Raw genomic sequence first — 20,776 nt, forward strand, 5'->3', positions numbered from 1 at the left:
AAGCTTTTTATTTAAAAGAATATACTATAAAAGAATATTCAAGATAAAATTAGACAAAAAGTTAGGAACAAAACATATAAACTAGTATCCTATATCATTGATAATGCCTTTGTCAGGGGTTTCATTTTTACCACAAAATCTATTTATCTGTCTTAAAATGCTTGAACAACAGCACCAGCACCTCGGGGGGCAATGTTTGCGCCAGTTTTTTTTTTGTAGATTTTTGTCTTAACTGAGCATGGAAAATTGTAAGGGTTTACTTTATAAATAACAATATTTTACCTCTCGTATATAGGCCTGTTGGTCTAGTGGTATGATTCTCGCTTCGGGTGCGAGAGGTCCCGGGTTCGACTCCCGGACAGGCCCTTCAATAAACCCGGACAGGCCCCAACAAAAAATTTTTATAGGCTCTCTGATCTGGTGGAAGTATCGCGCAAAAGTACGTTCTTCTTTACAAAAAAAAACGTACTTTTAATTAAATACTTTGTTGAACTTTTAAAATGCTTTTTAAAGCGTGTTTATTTCACAAGTTCTTGTACTGCATGTTTTACAACTAGCAGCATTTGCATAAAAATGTCGGTATCCCTTTAATTTTTTCTCATTTCGTAAAATAAATGTCAACATAGTATCAAACATTTCTGTCTAAACAATAACACACAATTAAAATAAAAGAATTTCGCATGTTTTCGCTTTAATTACTGTGAATAAAAAAACAAATAATTTCGCCCGATGAGGGACTCGAACCCGCGACCCTCAGATTAAAAGTCTGATGCTCTACCGACTGAGCTAACCGGGCACACAGTGTCATGGTACTCAAAGCAAAATTGTAAATAATTTATTACTAAAACAACGCCAAATTTTAGAATTTGCTAATTAAATTGACACATATTCCCACTGGCTAAAGTATCAAGCAGGCGGACACAACTGTGTTTTGTCAAAAAAGCGGGTCAAACGCCCAAACTTTGAATATACAGGTAAAGTTTTATGGCACTACACTTCTAAATCATTTACTGGCGACATAAAAGAAAATATGGTAAATTCTACGTTGGTAAACACCTACAAAATAGTTATAAATGGTAAAATTCCAAGATCCAAAATCAAATTGATCTGGTTTAATTTTGTACCTTGTTACTGACAACTGTCCTGAGTAACAAATATTATTATTAGCAACAAAAAGCTTCTACAGCGACACAGGCTGACATTCTTAGGCGATAGTAATCAACGTTCATTTGTTACAATCGCCCGTAAAAGCTGTCTCGTTTATGAAAACCTACCTATACGGAGAGGGCCCTCAGGACGAATTTCAAGCACTTTAGATATGCACTTTTTGTCTCTAAATCTTAAACTGATCCTCTTCCATAGCACGATGCGCAGATATAGAAGCTAAAAGGCGGAAGAAAAACGATATGGCGATAAATACGTTGTTTTTATTGACGTTATCAAATCCTAAGAAAAATTATTCTCTTGTAACCCAATTTGTGAAAAAAATCCTACAAAAAATTATTCTCTTGTAACCTTCCATTTTGTAGGCCATGTAACTCTGTGATTCAAGCAAATCTTCGCGAGGTCGAAATAAATTTTTTTTAACCTCAAATTAATCAACTGAAGGTACACACGAAAATTTAGGAGATTTCAGGAAAACACACAAGAATCCAAAAATATCAAAAGCATTAAACAAGCAAGTGGATGGACAAAAGTTTATTTTCGTACTGGATGCTGAACTATTTTGAACTTGCGTTCCATATTTCCGTACTGGATGCTGAACTATTTTGAACTTGCGTTCCACAAAAGAAAATCCATTATAAGAATTAAGTTTGACATGGACTAAAATTTTCCTAAAAATTTTCACAAAATATCCAGAAATTTCAGGATTATTTGAAGTAAAAAAAGTAGAAACAGATCCTATTTGTGCTATCGCAAAAATGCTCTGTAAGCCTTTAGTGGAATTAAATTTCGCAATTTCGCAACTTTTTTTCGCTTTTCACGAAATACTTTGTCACTCTCGCCATTCGCAAAAATTATTGCGAAATCTATTAAATTCTCGCGAAAATTAATTCCATAAAGGTAGACAGTCATATTTTTGAAAAATATAAATTTCTTTTACAAAATGTAGATTTCTTTCTTTTTAAGAAAGGACGAGTTTTTAAATTCTTGGAAGACTAAAAAAATACAGTGGAATCCCTCTATGGCAGACATGGTGTAAAGCGGACACCTCTATATAACGGACACTATTTCTTGGAACGGACTGATTTCAGGTCAAACTCTCACAAGAAAATCACTATAAGACGGACAGTTATAAGGCAGACACTTTATAAAACGGACACTTTTTTTCGCGCCAAATGATATTTTCCCTAGGAAAAGTTCTGTGTAAAGCGAACGCATGAAAAAAAAACAGTTGTTAAAATTTGTAACGACACCAACAAACTCGTACAAAATCCTTTAACGGATTTGCAGGAAAAAACAGTATAAATATACGAAAGAGATGGTAAAAAAATTAGCACATCGAACATATCTATCAAAACTATTCAAAAAATTTCGTGGTGAAAAACGTTCCCCACATTTGTAGTTGGTGAAAGCAATTCTTAACAAAATTTAAACGACGAAATTTCCTTATCCATCAAATTCTGCACAAAAAAGCTACTTAAAAAAAAAGTATACATACAAAGTTTTAAAATGCAAAAATGTTACAAATTTCCTTCAAACTTTATGACAGCGAAAGTTTGGTCCTAAAATTGGTGCGAACACACAACAAGCAAGGTAACAAGCTGCTACGCTACTATTGCCACTGTATATGTGGCCCATAGTAATAGCACCTAACTTTTACTAACTTTCACATATATAGGTTTTCTTTATTTGCTCATATCTGCTAAAGTTAAAATAGGACATAGACAAAAATATAACATAAACCCATTCGCGCAAAATATACTACGGATAGTTCACCGATGGTGTAGCTGGTATAGCTGGTATAGCATATTACAGAGTATGCGTGTCATTCTGATTCTTCACCAATCCTTCAAGTAAAAAGGTTAAGCAACAATACAAGGTAAGCGACAAACTTTAGCTTAAAACCATTTACATCGATAAAAACAGATTTCAACCATTGTAGATATCAGTCTCTGAACTTTTTTATTTACTTTTATACTACTAACTTCTGTTTAAAGAGCAAGTAATGCAAGTTAGTCTCAAAATAATGTAAAAGTAAAACTGACTTTACAATACCGGTTGATATATGAAAAACTCAACATATATTAACACAGGAACGCCACTCATTTTCAGAAGGAGTAGGTGTTTTCCATTTTTTTGAGTTAGTTTGACAAAACAGGAATTATAACAAGGAAAACGTTAGCAGCTTCTTAGAGAATGATAAAATAGATCTAGAACAAAAAAAAAGAATGAAAATGTTATTTTCCAGGAATTTTCTCAAATTTTCAGGAGTGTATTCCACTGCAGGACTTTTAAGAAGTAGTGGCTTTGAGAGGAGAAATTTTAATGCAGAATATAAGATTATATGAAATACAGAATGAATTTAGAAAAATATTAAGTGAAGTAAAAAATAGCAAAATAAAGATGTCCCAATGCCATTTATATACCACTGTCAAAAAGAAAGTTACCATGAATTTTATGAATTCTAATTCGATAGAATTGATTTTGTTTTTTTTTTGCATTAAAAAAGAGGCAAAGTAAAAATCCAACAAAGAAGACACAGTTTTACATGTAAACAAATGCAAAAAAAAATTTGTATCGTAGATTACAAATCGTGTTATAGCAAGTAGCATAGTTATATTACCATAAATTTTCTTTAATGTATAAAAATAGTAAAAATAAATTTCTTTTAAAATTTTTTTCATACAATATTAAGTATACTTTTCGCAAGGATAAATATTAAAACCTCTTTCTGGTTTGCTGTTAAAATCTATCGATCTTCCTTCAACTTTAAAATCTTTGATACAGCCTTGAAAACCACGAGAAAATTTTCTTCGGGACAAAACTGAAACATCCTCACCTCCACCTAAAAACGTTTGAACTCTATTTAATACACATTCACAACATAGGGTATACACTTGCGCTATACCGAACAACAGGTTTCTTTTACACAAGGCCACCATAAAACAAAATTCATGCACTTTCCAAAAAAAACTAATAATTCCAGGTTTATTTTACGATGCGTGTAATGTTGAGAAAATTTTTAAGAATCAGTTATTTTAACAGCTGATTCAGGCCGCAAATAACACGAAGGGGAAAGTATTAGCAATCGTAATTCATTTTTCTTCAATTTTGCTCGCGTGCCCAAAATCTTTTGTATTTTAGTTTCCTCTCATGATTAAGGTCTGGTAGCTATATGGATTTAAAACTTTTGGGACAGCACCGTTGAGCTTTTTAAATATACAAAATTTAAAAATTTCATTTGTGGTTATTTATATGTAACTTACTTTTCTCTCAAAGAAAAATAAATATTAAAAAACATGAAATATTTTTCTACTGTTGTTACTTTCCCCTAATTAGAATGCGCATTCAGGCTCTATAATATTTAAAATTAATTTTCCTTCAATTTTCTATTCTATTCAATTCTCCATCTTTTTCAATCTAACAAACAGTCAGCATCTGACAAAAGAAAGATCAAAAAATTGACAGAAATCTTTGAAGGTTTCCTTCGAGGACTTGCCTCTGCAAAAATTTACTGCGCAATAAAAATCGAGTTTAAAAATCTTTTGTTTCTAACAACAATTATTTCCTTGCGACTTGTAGTTTAAATTTAACAACAACATTTGCACTTTTCTCCTGAAATAACGCGTGCAAAAAATATGAGTAGTAAAGATAGTTTAGAGAAACAATTTTGCGCACATATTTTTGAGTGTAAAATATTATTAACACGTAAGAAAACGTTTCAATAATTTTCAATAACTAAAAAAACCTTTCTACTTTTTCAAGTAAAAAGTAACATTCCTTTTTACCCCTTTCGACCTTTTTATCTTTGAGATACAGTTTCCACAAAAAATTATTTTCTATTTGAATAAGTTTTAAAAAAATTGGCTACATTAATACAAGTGAAACCTTTGTTTACTACAATCCGGGAAAAAAATAAAAAAACAAAGACAGCTTTTTCGCAAAATTGTTACTTTTGCGCGGTGAGATGTGCGGTTTCATTTTTTTCACTATTGTAGTTTTAACTGCCTTCAGTATTTAACCTCTATAATAGGACCTGTTTCGGGTCTAATCGAAAATTTACAGCAACTTTAACTTAAAGAGTTCATAACAAACGTAACATGATTCTTAAACATTTCGAAGCGAATATGTTTTCTATCTGTGCAAAATTGACAATTGTAAGTTCAAAATTTCAGGAGTAAATTTTTATGAGTAAAAAAAATGTCGCAAATCCACGAATTGGACAAGAAAATGTTTCGTGATTCGTGATTTATAATAATTTCACTATTTCGAATTGCTATGTTTAAAACAAATGTCCCTCAGAGGATTTTTTTGTTTTTACCCTGTAGCAAATCATCAATTTTTATTTGTGCTTTAAAGGTAAAGTGGCTTATATTTTTAATAACAGAAAAGGAAAAGAAGTAATTTCCAGAGACAGGATCATTTTGTTAAGGTGTATACGTTTAAAGCATCACCCCCTATTTTTTTTTAATACTCCGCAAATATATTTTTACGTTTGAAGAAAAATTCGGCGACTCGAAGATAAGACATTTTAAACCACATTATTTAACAAAAATTTAGTGCATATACTTTTATAAATTGGCAATTGAAAAAGTTTGTACCTAACAAATTCTTTGCGAATAATCATCCTTAAAAGTTTCGCGAGATAAAATTTAAAAATTGCGACAGGAAGAATTAAATCAATGTCTTACCTAAGATTAAGTTGGAATAAACATCAAGATTTCTGTTCCGACCTTCAGAATAAATCGTGAATTCTCGTTTGCCGTCAATACTACAGCCCAATGTAGGTCCATTTCTACGGAGAAAATTTAGTTACGTAATAAACAGAACCAATAAAATGTAAATTGTTATGTTGATTGGATTAACAAAAGCACTTGTGATGTGGTTGTGATGTCGCGCATCGTGCTAGACGTCTGTCTACAAAATTTGCACCACTAATATGTGTGAAACTAGTCGTTAGCCATTAGAGAATCAATGGAAAATTACCCGTCGCAGCAGAGTCGATAAAAATACAACACGTTTGTTACTTGTAGTTGAAAGATGTTGTGCCTGGTTTAGCATGGCCCGGTTTATCGACATTATTATAGAGATTTAATAAACATGAAACAGTCTGCTGTTGCAACAATCCTTGTCAGTTGTGTATGCCAGTTGCTTTGAAATTTTATTAAATTTATTTTATGGCATAAAAAAATCTGAGAAAGAAATGGAAAAAAAGTATAGCTATCTTTTCATTAAGCTTTACAGTAATGTCAAACCAGGTCTACCTGGTAATCTCAACATCGTGCCATTCACCATCACTGACACGAGTATGACTTCTTCCTTCTGCAAGACCACTTCCCAATTCATATCTAAAACACAGGTTAAATGTTCTTTTTCAGCATTTACATATTTGTTATGAAAGTTAAACTTAAGTTATTTCTATGAGTAAACAGTTTTCCAAACAGGTTTTATAATTAGTTATGATTTCCTTCATTTTGGTCAAACACAATTTGTGAGCTTCCTACAAAGTTGTAACAATAAAGTTTCTGAAACAAATGGACACACTTCCCACAGTTAAAAATATATAAAGCTGAGTTTCCAAAAGGAAAAAAACTGTCCTCAAAAACTTACTGCACTTCAAAGTACCCATTACGTAATCCAAGAAGCAAAAAGTCGGGACTAATATCAATGTTCTGGCCGAACCACAACAACAAGCCATTTTGTTCTCGTGTTTTCATGGAAATGAGAATGCGACTTCTTTCCACTCTTCTACAATAAATATAGACCCAAATAAAGGGTAACAAGATAGTAAAATATACAAGTTACAAAATAAAAACAAACATAAAACAAAACAAAGGAAAAGACCTAAGGAAAATAAAACACAAGAAACAAAACAAAAAAACTTTTAAAGCAAGGAAATAAATAAGCATCTGATAATCCCTAAAAAAATAATAAACCTACGGCATACCTTATTAGACTTTTCGGATAAACCAAAAAGCTCTCTTCATTGAATAAGATAGCATCACCGATTGAGGTTGCTAAAAGGCGAATATTTATGCAAAAACAAAAGCAAACAATGTTTTGGAACACTAAGTTCTAAAAATTGTGCCTTACATTTTCATAAAAAAGCCTGCAAAGTTTTGAAGCTTCTCCTCTCCAAATTAAATAGTACGAAACTTTAAATATTATATCAAGAAAAATTTAAATCTGTGACCGACACACAAAAGAAACTCTAGTACACTGCTCGCCATGAAAACGTAAGCACATAACTATCGCTTTATACCATACTCCTAAAAAATGATGTAGAAGTCTAGGGGTCAGACAAAAACCCATCACTAGGATATCTGCAAATGCCAGCAACAAAGTAAAAGGTTTGTTTTCTTAAAGGAAACAACAAAATAAGTATTTCACCTTTTTCACATGATGTTCCCGTATACCCAATTGGGCACATGCAGAGGTCTCCTTTCCTTGTCTTATTGGAACATTTTCCACCATTGTTACAGTCAGGATATCTTCCACATGATTTCACACGTTTATCGCATGTTTTTCCGCTATACTTTGACAAACATTTACATTTAAAAGATTCTTTTGAAATGATGTGACATGTACCACCATGGAGACATGGTTGAGACAAACATGGTGAATTGAATTTATAACAACTGGAATAATATTTTGCTTCGATGAAATCTTCTGCTAAATTTATTCTTTTCCCATTCATAATCAATTCTCGAATACAACCAAGCATACCTGGAAGTTCGCCTCGTTTCCCACCACCAATAACCAAGGTCGACTTTGCGTTTAAGCTTAATGAGTAATGGCGTCCAGATGAGGCGTTTTTATAAGCTTGACCATTGTTTACAGACAATGAAGCATATCTTCTTCTCTGCTCTGCATAAACATTAATCCATTTCCCAATGTCAACTTTTCTCTTTGTAGTTATAACAACAACGCCATCACCAAGGTCATACTTTAAAACAACTTTTCCATTCCGTATGTGAATTTTTAAGAACTTTTGTGAATTTCGAAATCTTTGCTTGATTGAAAATACTTCCACATCGTCTCGTGTTAAAATTTTAAATGAAATTGAGACGGTCAATGAATTGGGGAGAAACTGTGTTAGCTTGTATGAAATATAAGTCTTTCGGTGAAAAGATGGTATGGTAATAGAGTGTCCTGGGAATAAAGAAAGAAAGAAATAAGTCACTCTTATTTGCCTAAAAGTGTATGATTCGTTTTTTGAAGCAACTTTTGTTTTTTATAATTTATTATTTAGTGCGGTTTTGTATGAAAAACCTTTAGATTTAGATATTGTTTAAACAACCGTTAAAAAAAACAAGTACTAGAGGATGTGAATTGGAAAATGATAATCAGGTATCAACATTGTAAACCCACAATGTTGATACCTCCATAACATATTAACTTTTATTGCGTATAATTTACCCCTTAGTCAAAGATGTATAGAACACAGTCGTTTCAACAGGCAACAGTTACACACTACGTCCATGAAAAAAAAACTCTTAAATCCTTTTAACGTAAAAATTCACATTTTTACTTTAGCGAACTTTGACTTGTTTGGGTTGTATGATTTCATTCTAACACAAAACTAAGTTATCTAGATCTAAACTTGTTAAGAAGATTACGAAGATAAATAAAACTTCATGTTTGTAATCAATACACAACTGCTGAAAGTAGTTAGACAATGTTACAACAAAAGGGAAAACACAAAGTAAACTAAATGAAATTTTTTTTTACCTTTCCCACATCTTTTACCATATCGTCCAAGAATACATTTACAAGTATAACCATTGCCAACATTATTCGTACATTTTCCACCACTTTTGCAAGCTGCAGGATAGCAACTCTCAACGCGCTCTTCACATCGCGAACCAGTATAAGAAGCAGGACACTTGCATGTCTTTCCTGTTCTTGTTTTGGCTGGCCAACACTCTCCTCCATTCAGACACGACTGTTTACTGCACGTCTTACAAGCAACAACTTTTCTTAAAAGAAGGGGCTCCGAAACTAAAAGAAAAGTAAATAAACTCCATAAACCTTACTTAAATGTGAAAATTGATGAAAGAATGCAAGGGAGCATTACGTTTTTTGGTAACTTGAATTAAAAAATTTGTTTCCCAGAGTTAAAGAAACTTGATACCTACCAAAATGCTTTTCTACACCATTTACAACCAACTGACTAATACATCCACTAAAACCACTTCTTAAATTAATTTGCTTGACAATCTTATCATAATTTTCATGACCACCAAGAAATATTTCACTGTTTAAGTTCAATCTACGGTATTTTCCTCCTGATTTACCACCAACAATTTGTTGATTGTTCACTTGTAAATAACCACTGCTTTCATCGCGTGATGCAACAATAGTTACCCATTGGCTTAAACTGACCCTAAACTTGCTCCTAATAAATGACTGACCAGATCCAAGGTCATACTGAAATACAACAAAACCATCTCTTAAGCTAAGCGAGATAAAATCTTTCGAAGCTTTTCCACTATAGAATAATAATCCTTCAGGTTGTAATGGCTTCATAGAAATTGTTATCCTTGTGGTGTGCAAATCATATTCCATTTTATCGAACATGATCATAGAATTGTAGGTAGTATTGAAACTTGGAACAAACTCTAAAATGAAATTCTAATTAAGCATGTATATATTATGTGAAAATGTTTATAAAAAAGAAGATTCAGAAAATTCGATACTGGCTTTTCGTTTCATTTCATTATAATTATTAAATCCTATTGAATCTAATTGCTCACTAAATTTTTGCTGCTTACCATAAACTTGTAACTGCACTAATCCCTCAGATATACCAAGATCATTTTCAGCCCGACAAATATAAGTTCCTGCATCCGATGGTTTAGCACTTGATATGAGAAAAAAGTCTCGTTTGATGTATCTTTCTTCTGGTAGGTTACCATTTAATTTTAACCATGTTATTTTTGGATTAGGTGAGCCTGTAGCGGAGCAGTAAAACTTTGCTTCTTCTTTAAAATTAACCTTTAAGACTTTAGGTGAAACAGAAACAATAGGATCACCTAAAAATATATTTGTATACAGAAAAAAATTTACTTTACTACAATTGATATGGTTAGCAAACATAAATTTTCATAAGCTTTAATTAACAAGTTTTGCAGACCATTCATTATAATTTATAAAGTTTAAACAGTTGCACAGATTACGCTGCAAATAAAACAGATTAAAGTGCAGTACATGTCTGCATTTCTTTGCCATATATCTTTAAATCTCAAACCAAAAATATATTTTTATTAAAAGTTGTACTATTAAAAGGTGTATCAAACAAATATCTTTCAGAAAATGTCCCACTCGGTGACAAATTCTATCAGGCAGAGATTTTATATGCTTTGATATGTTTTGTTTGTTGAAAAGAAATTGGTACATTATCCAGGAGATATTTGATTAGATTACTAACAACAACAGTGAATTTCTTAGCATTTGTATGGGCAATAGGTTTTTGCATGTAGCATTTTTACCCATTTGACTTGATCTCACATACCTGTAAATGAAATGGTTTTTCAGAGTAAAACCAAACCAACATAGCAAACAAATTGAGTTTTTTTTATCTATATTATAATACCCGTATATGTCTGCAAAATGGTAGCTTAGCTGCGTAAGTAGTGAGACGCACGCAATGCGGTATAAAAAGGACAGGCGAACCCGTGGATTTTTCCATGGTCTAACAACTAGTTGTAAGTAATGACTGCAAATGTTTTGATTTTAATTGTTAAACAATTTGGCAATCAGTTAAAAAAGGCAAGAATTTTTTTTACATTGCTTTAGTACTGTAAATCACCTTGCCATATGTTTACAAAATCTTTCACATTATGTTTTAAGCTTAAAACATAAAACATACAACATCATTTAAAGAAATTGACTAACACTGAAATGGCAGAAACTAGAAAAAACATTAAATTACCTTTAACAATAATTTGAACTTCTGATAACACAGATGCAAATTTGTTTTCAGCCAAACAGCGGTAGGTTCCCGCATGTTCAGAATGGATTTTACTGAAATGCAATGTCCCACCCCTTATAATCACATCTCTAGGCATGTTGTCCTTAATTTTACTCCATTGAAGTGAGGGTTTTGGTTGTCCATAACCTTTACATTGAATTGATTTTTGGGTACCTGCCAATACTGTGATAACACTATCGACATCAATATTTGCTCGCGGAATTTCTAAAAATAATTGACAAGGTCTTTCTTAAGCAATAAATGTATATTAAACACTGAAAGAACTAAAACTTCGTGTATTAGAATCAATAACAGCTGAATGAACTTTACTGGCCCTGGCACAAGACACAAGAAAAGAAAAACGTAGAAAAGTGTTACCATTAACAGCAACTGTAAAAGTTTCTTCGATTATCCCACCAGAATTGCTGGCCTGACATTTATACTGACCATGATCATACTTTGTTACTTCATCAATTGTTAAGAAATCCTTTCTTGATGTCGCAGTTGAACTACTGGGTATCAGCCATTTAATGCTAGGTTTGGGATACCCTGTGGCTTCACAATGCAGCATAATTCTGTCCTTGAGGTTGACATACGTGCGAGATTTGTTACTTGTTACTATCCATGGAGGTTCTAAAATATCATATAAATCAATTAGCAAAAGTTATTTTACATATAAACAATTCCTTACCTCAAGAAAAATGCACAGAAATGTGCACGTTATATCAAAGGCTACAAATATATACTGTATTCCTAAATTTGCACAACTGGAATTTTTGATTGCACCAGATTTCCTCAAATAATTATTTAGTCTAAGGAAAGGCATACAGTACTGGAATCAGGACACCAACATCGTGAGCGTGTATCATGCGCGACACGAACGATCCGCGATCTTATTGTGACCATTGCCATAGAAAAAATGTTAACAAAGAACTTCACGATAGTCTCGATGTATAATAAAATAATCATGCTACCCCGATCGTCACTATTAATTGTGATTGTCGCGATGGATCGTGAACAACATTAAAAATATTAAACAATAGATGGGTATAATCTTGTGTCTTCTTTTTCAAATTTAAAAATTCTTTTGCATCTTGTAATATATTTATATTGGAAATTGGATTTTAGAAATAAGGCGACCATACCGTAATTAGTTGTTCACGGGCTATAGGATAGTAGCTTACTGTCAGCAAAATAAAAATAATTTTATCAAAAATGTATAGTCGGAACAACAAGAGCAAAAAAAATTAAAAAATAACGATGGAGGAGGGTCTTACAACAACCAATTTTTTTCTATGTATTTTCGCATAACGCACACAGTTTATATTTTTTAGTTGCGAAGAAAAAATAATAAAAATTTGTCTCACTAAAAAAATGGAACTAGCACTCAAGGTAAAAAGCTAACAACATAATAATTATCAGGGATTGTCTGTAACAGCGATGTACGGCACATTATTTTTTAATTTTTAGAGAATTTTGTTATCCATTTATATCTCAGCAATCATAGTGTGCATGATAAAATATATTGCCGCAATGGGGAGGAGATAGTTGCATGTGTCTTAATTGTATTTTGAATTGTATTTTTCATATTTTCAATGGTCCTGTTGCTTGAAGGTAGCGAAGATAAAAAAGATACATTTAATTTTACATTTTTAAATATTTTTTACAGAAATTAATAATGAAGTCTTGGGCACTAGGTTGTGAAACACATGTCAATAACACCTTAAAAATGATACCTGCTATACTGCTCTATTACCAGAAGCAAACTGTTCTCAATGTGATTGCAAAGATATAAATACATTAGAATTACATTCAGCACAAAAGAAAAAATTATCTCCAGAATTGTGTTTTAGATAGAATACGGTAAAAGTCTTGCACTATTAGATTTTAGCAAGTGTAATTTTAAACACATATAATAATCATAACAAAGAAGGGTGTTATGACAATAATAATTTTTTTTTATGAGATGGTATAAGAAAATGTTTTTATGTTTTTAATTTTTTTTTTCTTAAAAACTTTTTTGCTTGATATTATTTTTTTGTTTTCTTGAAAATTAGGGCCGCTTGGGCCTGTAGAACAACTAATTAGGTTGGATTTGTCTAAACAAGAAAGAAGCTTACAACGACGAAACTATTTTTCATTTAAAAAACCAACAATAAAATAACTTTTTATATTCAATGGTGTTATTCTCTCATGACACTAATTAAGTGTTATTATAATGTTTAAAGATGTATCATGACGGTCGCGATGTGGATTGCGAAAATCACGATGCATCATGAAAGTCAACCCCACGATGGATCGCGACTTTCATGATGCTAAAAAATTTTACTATCGCATGATACGCGGTCCACGATGTTAGGTGTTCTGATTTCAGTACTGCAGCTGGTTTAACATTTAGTTTAGTTCTTACAAATGGCCCACCTACTACGGTAACTTCAGCCGAAGATCTAGAAACGCCATGGATGTTTTTAGCAGTACAAACGTATGTTCCTGCATCTTCGGTTCTTGCTGCTGTTGCAACTAATTCATTGTCAAAGCTAAGAAGGGACTGATAAGAAAGTTCGTTTGTACCAACTTTTTTCCATTCAATTGTAGGTGGTGGTGAACCAAGTACTTGACACTTCAAGTTAAATGACCTTCCTTTCTTTATTACAACATATTCTGGAGATATTTTGGCTGTGGGTGGGACTAAATTGAAAATAAGCATGAAATGTTTATTGGTAAAAAAATAACTAAGATTTACTATAGCAACTGATCACAGTATATATTGATCTCAAAACTAAATTCTAAAGGTTTGCTTGTTAGATGTTCTAAAAAGCATTTTCAAATATATTTGGAACTAAAAAATGCTAGATTTAAGGTCGCTCAAACTCTAATAATACAAGAATCTTTATGTACATTTAATTCATTTAATTTCACAAGGGTTAATAAAACAAATTGAACAAAATTAATAAAAAATAGCTGTTGTACTCACCAACAATGTCTAAGGTTGCAGACACTCTGCTGCTACCTTTCCTGTTTTTTGCGCGACAGTGATATTCCCCAGCATCACTTTCTTCTACCGAATCAATATGCAAGAGACGTCTGTGTGATATTTTTGTCCGGCTATTATCTCTAGTCCAATAAACTTTTGGGTTAGGCACACCTCTTGCATCACAGAATAACTTCACTTCATCACCAACCTTAGCAGTTACTTGTGATGGAAGAATACTAGCTGTTGGTACTTTATCCTCACTATTCACTAGAAGATTCCAAAGGTTACAGTAAAAACAATAATTTTAAAATACCAAAAGCCTTCTATACTTTATAATACCTCTTATATTGAGCCAGTCATGTTTTTCACCCAAAGCACTTGCTCCCTTGCAAGAATACATGCCAGAGAAATCAAAATCAGCCACAAATTCCACTCTTAAATATCCTTTTGTATTATTTATTTTGACATCTTTGGTTGATATGTTAATGGAACTTGGAAAAGCCATCACAACAGCAGGAACAGGGTAACCAAAGCCATAACATTCAATTTTGATCTTATCGCCATTAGCAACATGTCGTAGTCCTCTTGGTTTAAGATGCACTCTTGGGTCTCCTAAAATAAATAGCTATGAATTTAAAAGAACTGCATTGGCACTAATGGATAATTCAAATTTGCAGGAAATAAAAACAATAATTATTCTGGATATAAACTAAATCAAATAAAAAGTGAAACAATAAATCATTAGTAATGGTAGAACTTTCAGTCTTGATGTTTAAATGTGAGCAAACCAAAATTTATCCAACTAGTTAACAGCTTAAAGTCAAACGATTTTAGGCTGTTAACTAGTTAAAAAGAAATTGTTAAGGCTCGAATACACGGAACAATTTTACAGATCAATTTTCGAAAAATATTATTTTTCGGAATATTGTTGAAAAAAATACACACAAAAATTTTAGGTCAATAATTACTCAATTCTTAAATTGATTTAATATTTTTGTATACATACACGAGACAATATAAAGAACAATCTGAATTTAATTTACCACAACATCAGGCATGAGCGACAACGAAGAAGAAACAATTTTGTGCTCCTTGATCTTTTCAAGCAGTGTCATTCTTTCACATGGCAGAAAGTTAGGAAAAAAAAAACTGTATGGGTGAAAGATTGGCTCCATCACAGAAATGAAAGAGGAGCTTATAATACAATTCTGAACGAATTAAAATTCACGGATTTTGAGAGCTACCGAAGCTATTTAAGAATGAACACGGATACTTTTCAGGTAAGTTTGATTACTTCATTTTGCATATCAAGGATATATCACTCCACTGTGACAGCATTAAATCATTCATCATATTAGAAACTCATCGACATCGTTGGACCCAAGATTCAAAAACAACAAACAATGATGCGAGATCCAATTTCACCTGAAGAGAAGTTAGCTGTCACTTTGCGATTCCTCGCAACTGGTGAAAGTTACAAAAGTTTGATGTATCAATTTCGAATTCATAAAACAACTATCTTTCAGTTCATACCAACTGTTTGCCAAGAAATTTATTTGTCTTTCAAGGATCAATACTTACATCTACCTAACACCTTGCGGCTTGATACGATCTAAACGTACTTGGTAAAACAAAATTATCTGACATGTTTAGTCGCGTTTCTCTTCATTTACTCTCTTTACGTGAATAAAAACATTTGAAATGATTGAAATACTGAGCGTGAGTTTCGAAAAAAAGTGAGCAGCTGGCGGTTTCCTTTGAAATAATATTGTTCCGACGAAAAATTGATCTAATAAAATCAAACCGGTTTGATTTTATTAGATCAATTTTTGAGTGTTTTTACGTCATTATGGCATTATCGTTCTGTTATTTTTCTACGATATATACGCAACAATATTAGATCAATTTTAGTTCAATATTTTATTTTGAAAATTGATCTGCAAAATTGTTCCGTGTATTCAAGCCTTTAGCTTAAATGCTTTATACACTCTACAACTGTCTTTATAGCATATAGTATTTTAGTACAGTATTGAAATCTGCAAGTTTAACTCCACAAAAATATAACTTTTTAGTTCTTTAAAATATAATTTTTTGAGGAAACAACTTCAGCAAAGAAAATTTTAACTTTATTACAACAATTCTTACAAAAAAAACAAAACAAAAAAAAGTTGAAAGTAATAAAATAATAATTAAAAATAATAATTAAAATTTTCAAAAGTATCACTACAAAATAATTGTGTATCAACATCAAACTTAGCATTAAATATCTCATAAGCATATCATAAGTTTCTTCCTTAAAAAATTATTCTTTCCAAGGAATTGTTTGCAATAAGGATTCCAAAACTTTCCAGGTTAAAATTAATAAAATTTTACATATAAACATAATGTGTGGTATAAAACAACAAAAATACTGAGTAATACCTTTCACTTTAATTGAGACTTTCTCTTCCACTCTACCAGCAATATTTATACCGACACAAGAGTAATTTCCTTCATGGCTTTTAAATAACTTTGCAAACTTTAACAATAACCCACCATGTGATTCTTTAATGTAACGAGATGATACACGATAACCACCTGAACTGATCCAATGTAAAGTTGGCTTTGGGATGCCACTAGTTGACTTACAAAAGAAAGTTGTTTTATCACCAGCATATACTGTTCGGTGATGAGGACCGGTAACTGTTAACTTTGGAGACAATCGCCCTATAATTATTTTTAAAAATATGAAACAGCACATACATTATTGCCCAAAAAAACATTGTTCTTATTAAAGAAATATTAACTGGATATCTTGTGCACTCTTAGTATAAAATAGTGACTTATTCAAGGGACGGTCAAGTCAAACTACTACAATATATCAGACTTGCCATAAGCAGAAACTAGTTAAGGCACATACACGAATAGTTAAATTTAACATAAATGGAATTCATTCTTTTGTGCTTAAGATTTAAATAACCATTAGGTCTAAAAGATAGGTCTTATTTGCAATTTATACATAGAATTTTGATTTTAAAGGAATATATTATATAATAATGAAAACAGCAGGTTTAATGTATTCATTCTAAGTAAGCCCTACAGGAAGAACATTCAATTTAATTTTTAATATATATATATGTAATAATTAGTATGAATCCCAAGGAGCATAAAGCATTAATTCACTTACTTTCAACTGAGATAACTGATGTTGAACTGTGCACACCGAGCTTGTTCTGACCAGTGCATACGTAAGTGCCACTGTCTGTCGGAACTGCCTTAATAATATGCAGTTCATGACCTTTAACAACATGATTGCTAGTAAGTAGTCCATTTGGCTTGCTCCACAAGACAAGAGGAGATGGAGAACCAGTGACATTACATTTGATGAAAATAGACTTTCCTTCAATAACTGTGGCAAACTTTGGTGATAATAGAGTTGTTGGTTTATACCCTGGCTCTAAATAAAACAAAATTAAATGCTACTAAAAAGTAAAAACACTAGTGCAATTTCCTCCCTAATTTTCTACCTGTTGTTTCCACACAGAATGAAAAAATTGTGACCTTGGTTCTACTTCCCCTTGGAACTGATTGGAAAATTTTTTACTCATGTGGTGTAAACAATTTAAGAACGCAGGAAATTGTCCAGAGGTGGAAAATAGCCTAAGGTACGTAAGAGGTGATAAATTCATTCAGCATGGAGGTATAAAAGAACAGAAGATACAACTCACGATTTGTCCATTTAAATTCTATACAAATTTCTATTGAAAGGGGTGTTCTTTGAAACTATGCGTGATGCAAAGTTCCCTGGATATTCAGAGATTTGCTGCACACTTGTGGTTGTTTCCGTTTTTTAAAAGCCATTCAAATACATATTCCCTGGAGGCTGAGGTCTAAGTGGCTTTTGAATTTATTAGTCAATCATCTTTAGAGGATATGCAAACATTAGACACACGAGAAAACTTCAGTATTTTTGAGAAAAAGTGGAAAATTAAAAATTGTGTTATGTGTTGCGAAAGAGTGGCCGAAAACATAAGATATTACATGGGCCATTGTAACGCCGTTATCACCATGGCACAATTAATGTTTAAGAAAACGTCTCTGAAGATTTCAAGTCGATCTATTAATGTTTGCACAGTTTATAGGCTTTTATATCTGACATAATTTTAAGCAAAATTTCTGTAAAAAACGCGGGCAAGAGCCATTATGAATGTTTTATTCCCTGAATGATCCTTTTGCTTCATTTCTGTATGCTAAAGTTTTGTTTATTTAAGATTTCTTACTGAAAAGAAAGCATAAATTTTTGGGAAGCATCTGAAATTAACGTGTATTAGACACGTTAGTTTTACATGTTTTTCAAAAGAGCTTTTTTTCTTTCGCTTTTTTCTTAGCCTGGAAAAAACAAATAATAAATGTGAAATGTTTAATATGAACATAGATTGAAGAAAGAAACGTTTTCATAGACTGATGTAATTAAGATCCTGACGAAGACCGTCTGAATAAATATATATCTAACAAAACTTTTTTTATATTTATATGGTTAACTCTTTTATAAGGACTGTGGTTTTTGTTAGCTACTGCTACTCCACTTTTTAAACAATCAAACTAACTTCTCGCAGGCAAATTTAAAGATGAGTTCGTTCTCTTTGAATGCAGCACCTGTTTTTGCATCACACATGGTTTTAATAGCTCCAATAAAGATGTATCTCCTGTTCTTTTGTACCTGCATGCTTTCAGTTACACCATAAACATTGCACATGAATATTTTTTAAATAGCAATTATAATTGTTTGTGTAACAGAATTATTTGTTTAAGAGCCTCTTGATGATGTCATAATTTCATATGATTACTAAAACATTAAATCCCAGATCTCAAAAACCGATATATCTTGTTTTTTTTACTTAAGCTTTACAGCACAGTTTGTTATAAAAAAATTTTACATTATCGGCATATTACTGTACGTCAAATTTGTTTTTTTTAATAATACTTCAGACCCAATTTAATTATTTATTTTTCTAAAACAAATTTGTACTCTTGGCCAATTGTGTTTCCTTAGATTCGTAATTCTAGCATGGTTACAGCTCTTCCAAGATTACGAATATGATAAAACAATTTGTTTATACAAATTGGGTAGCAAATGTAAGAAACTTCAAATTTTTTTAGAATTATGGGCATTTTCAGCTTTAGCTTTAGCATTATATAATACGGAAAAAAAAGGACCAAAAATACACGTAACCAATATGAGTTGCAACCGAACACATAGTTTTCGTAATCGTACTTTCTCACTTGTGTAATCTGCATTGCTAAAACATATCAAACCAATAGTATCGTGATAAAATAATGACTTAATGAATATAGTATCGTTTTTTATTAAAAAATAACCCACAGGGCATATGAAGCATCACCTAAATTAAGTCATACATTGAAATGTGCCATCATTTGGTTCTGAATAATATCTTTGCTAAACAACTTTATTAATACTAAATAGGTTATTTTCATTGCCAATTCATCACCAAAAAAAATATTTAGAAAAATGTTTTAGTTAATTCTGAATATTTTGAAAGGAATGATGCATTCAAAAGTAACAGAAATTCAAGACAACCCCCTTCCACCTGTGAATGCCTACGAATCAACAAATTGTTAGGGCAACTTAGATGTGCCTCTTAGTCTCTTAGCTACCAGTTTTTCCTGGTTGCATAATAATGTAATAGGACACGGTTTAAGTTTACATACCAAAAAGATTACAACAAAGACAAGCAAAAGAAATATTGTAAATTAAGCCAAACATTTTGATTTTTTACATATCAATCGAAAATCAATGAAGCTTATACGCTAACTACAACTGCCTCTATAAGAAGTAAAACTTCTGATGTTCTCTAAAGAAATAACTGCGCAAACCTATGGAAAAGTTTGAGTGGAATCTAAACTTTTGATACGTTTGCACGTGCAAAAATGAAAATGAAAGAAACCTGCATAACCTGGATTGGCGACCCGCCATTTATTTTACTGAACGTAAATTTGTGAAAGACATTACTCCAGAAAAGATGGCGGAGGCGTCGCAGCTAACAACATGTCCCGTGAATCCGGCTGGAAAAGAAGTTAAAGGAATTTTAAAACACAAGTCTGAAGATCATACGCATCCAGAAGTGAAGTGGGACGAAATGAATATATTAGAAACTTATCATCCTGCGAACAAGGACTATGGACATATGAAAATTGATGAACCCCCAACACCGTATAATTATGATGAGGTAAAACAGCTTGCCTAATTTTTTGCATTGGCCACTCTCGGAAGCGTTCTTTCTTAATATGTCATGGCTGAACGATATTTCTCATACGATAGTGCCCATACAGATGTTCATATTTTTCATGGCTAGCCTCACGAATATGGAGAGATATACCCTGTTTATTTATTTTATTTTATTTGGGTAGCTTAGACCTTTTTGAGTGTTTACATTTTTCACGGTAAAACCTTTTGGCTTTAACAATTGCGAGGCAAGCAAAAAGATGCGGGTGCAAGGTGAATTAAGAGGTCCTTTTCAGTCTGTTTCTTCGCACAAAGGTATCATTACGACTTTATATAAATATAGATAAGTTGCGGCGTTACGTAATGTTTTGATTTTGCATCAAGAAGGATGGACATGCATGTGCATATGCATATGCAAAAAATAGAGATCAAAAATGTTGAG

At 32.0% G+C, this 20,776-nt stretch overlaps 1 protein-coding gene and 2 non-coding genes across 4 annotated transcripts in view; 1 reads left to right on the forward strand and 2 right to left on the reverse strand.

Moving 5' to 3' along the window:
- The first annotated feature begins 294 nt into the window (after positions 1–294).
- Positions 295–366, forward strand: Trnap-cgg (transfer RNA proline (anticodon CGG)). The gene has a single exon. It is a non-coding gene; the product is annotated as a tRNA-Pro (tRNA).
- Positions 367–723: 357 nt separating this feature from the next.
- Trnak-uuu (transfer RNA lysine (anticodon UUU)) lies at positions 724–796 on the reverse strand. The gene has a single exon. It is a non-coding gene; the product is annotated as a tRNA-Lys (tRNA).
- Positions 797–3,100: 2,304 nt separating this feature from the next.
- LOC130635556 (basement membrane-specific heparan sulfate proteoglycan core protein-like) overlaps positions 3,101–20,776 on the reverse strand; it is a 40,555-nt gene continuing 22,879 nt past the window's right edge. For both annotated transcript variants that reach the window (XM_057444913.1, XM_057444912.1), the window contains 16 exons: positions 17,278–17,547; positions 16,533–16,817; positions 14,451–14,723; positions 14,112–14,378; positions 13,559–13,825; positions 11,516–11,770; positions 11,099–11,362; positions 9,939–10,199; positions 9,303–9,785; positions 8,896–9,165; positions 7,555–8,316; positions 7,112–7,181; positions 6,775–6,912; positions 6,429–6,512; positions 5,856–5,959; positions 3,101–4,009 (listed from right to left, as the gene is read on the reverse strand). In XM_057444913.1, the coding sequence (XP_057300896.1) occupies positions 3,855–4,009; positions 5,856–5,959; positions 6,429–6,512; positions 6,775–6,912; positions 7,112–7,181; positions 7,555–8,316; positions 8,896–9,165; positions 9,303–9,785; positions 9,939–10,199; positions 11,099–11,362; positions 11,516–11,770; positions 13,559–13,825; positions 14,112–14,378; positions 14,451–14,723; positions 16,533–16,817; positions 17,278–17,547 (4,208 nt within the window). In that variant the 3' untranslated portion in view covers positions 3,101–3,854. The remainder of the gene's footprint in view (positions 4,010–5,855; positions 5,960–6,428; positions 6,513–6,774; positions 6,913–7,111; positions 7,182–7,554; positions 8,317–8,895; positions 9,166–9,302; positions 9,786–9,938; positions 10,200–11,098; positions 11,363–11,515; positions 11,771–13,558; positions 13,826–14,111; positions 14,379–14,450; positions 14,724–16,532; positions 16,818–17,277; positions 17,548–20,776) is intronic.

The sequence above is a fragment of the Hydractinia symbiolongicarpus genome, chromosome 3 (assembly GCF_029227915.1).
Source record: "Hydractinia symbiolongicarpus strain clone_291-10 chromosome 3, HSymV2.1, whole genome shotgun sequence".
NCBI lineage: Eukaryota > Metazoa > Cnidaria > Hydrozoa > Anthoathecata > Hydractiniidae > Hydractinia > Hydractinia symbiolongicarpus.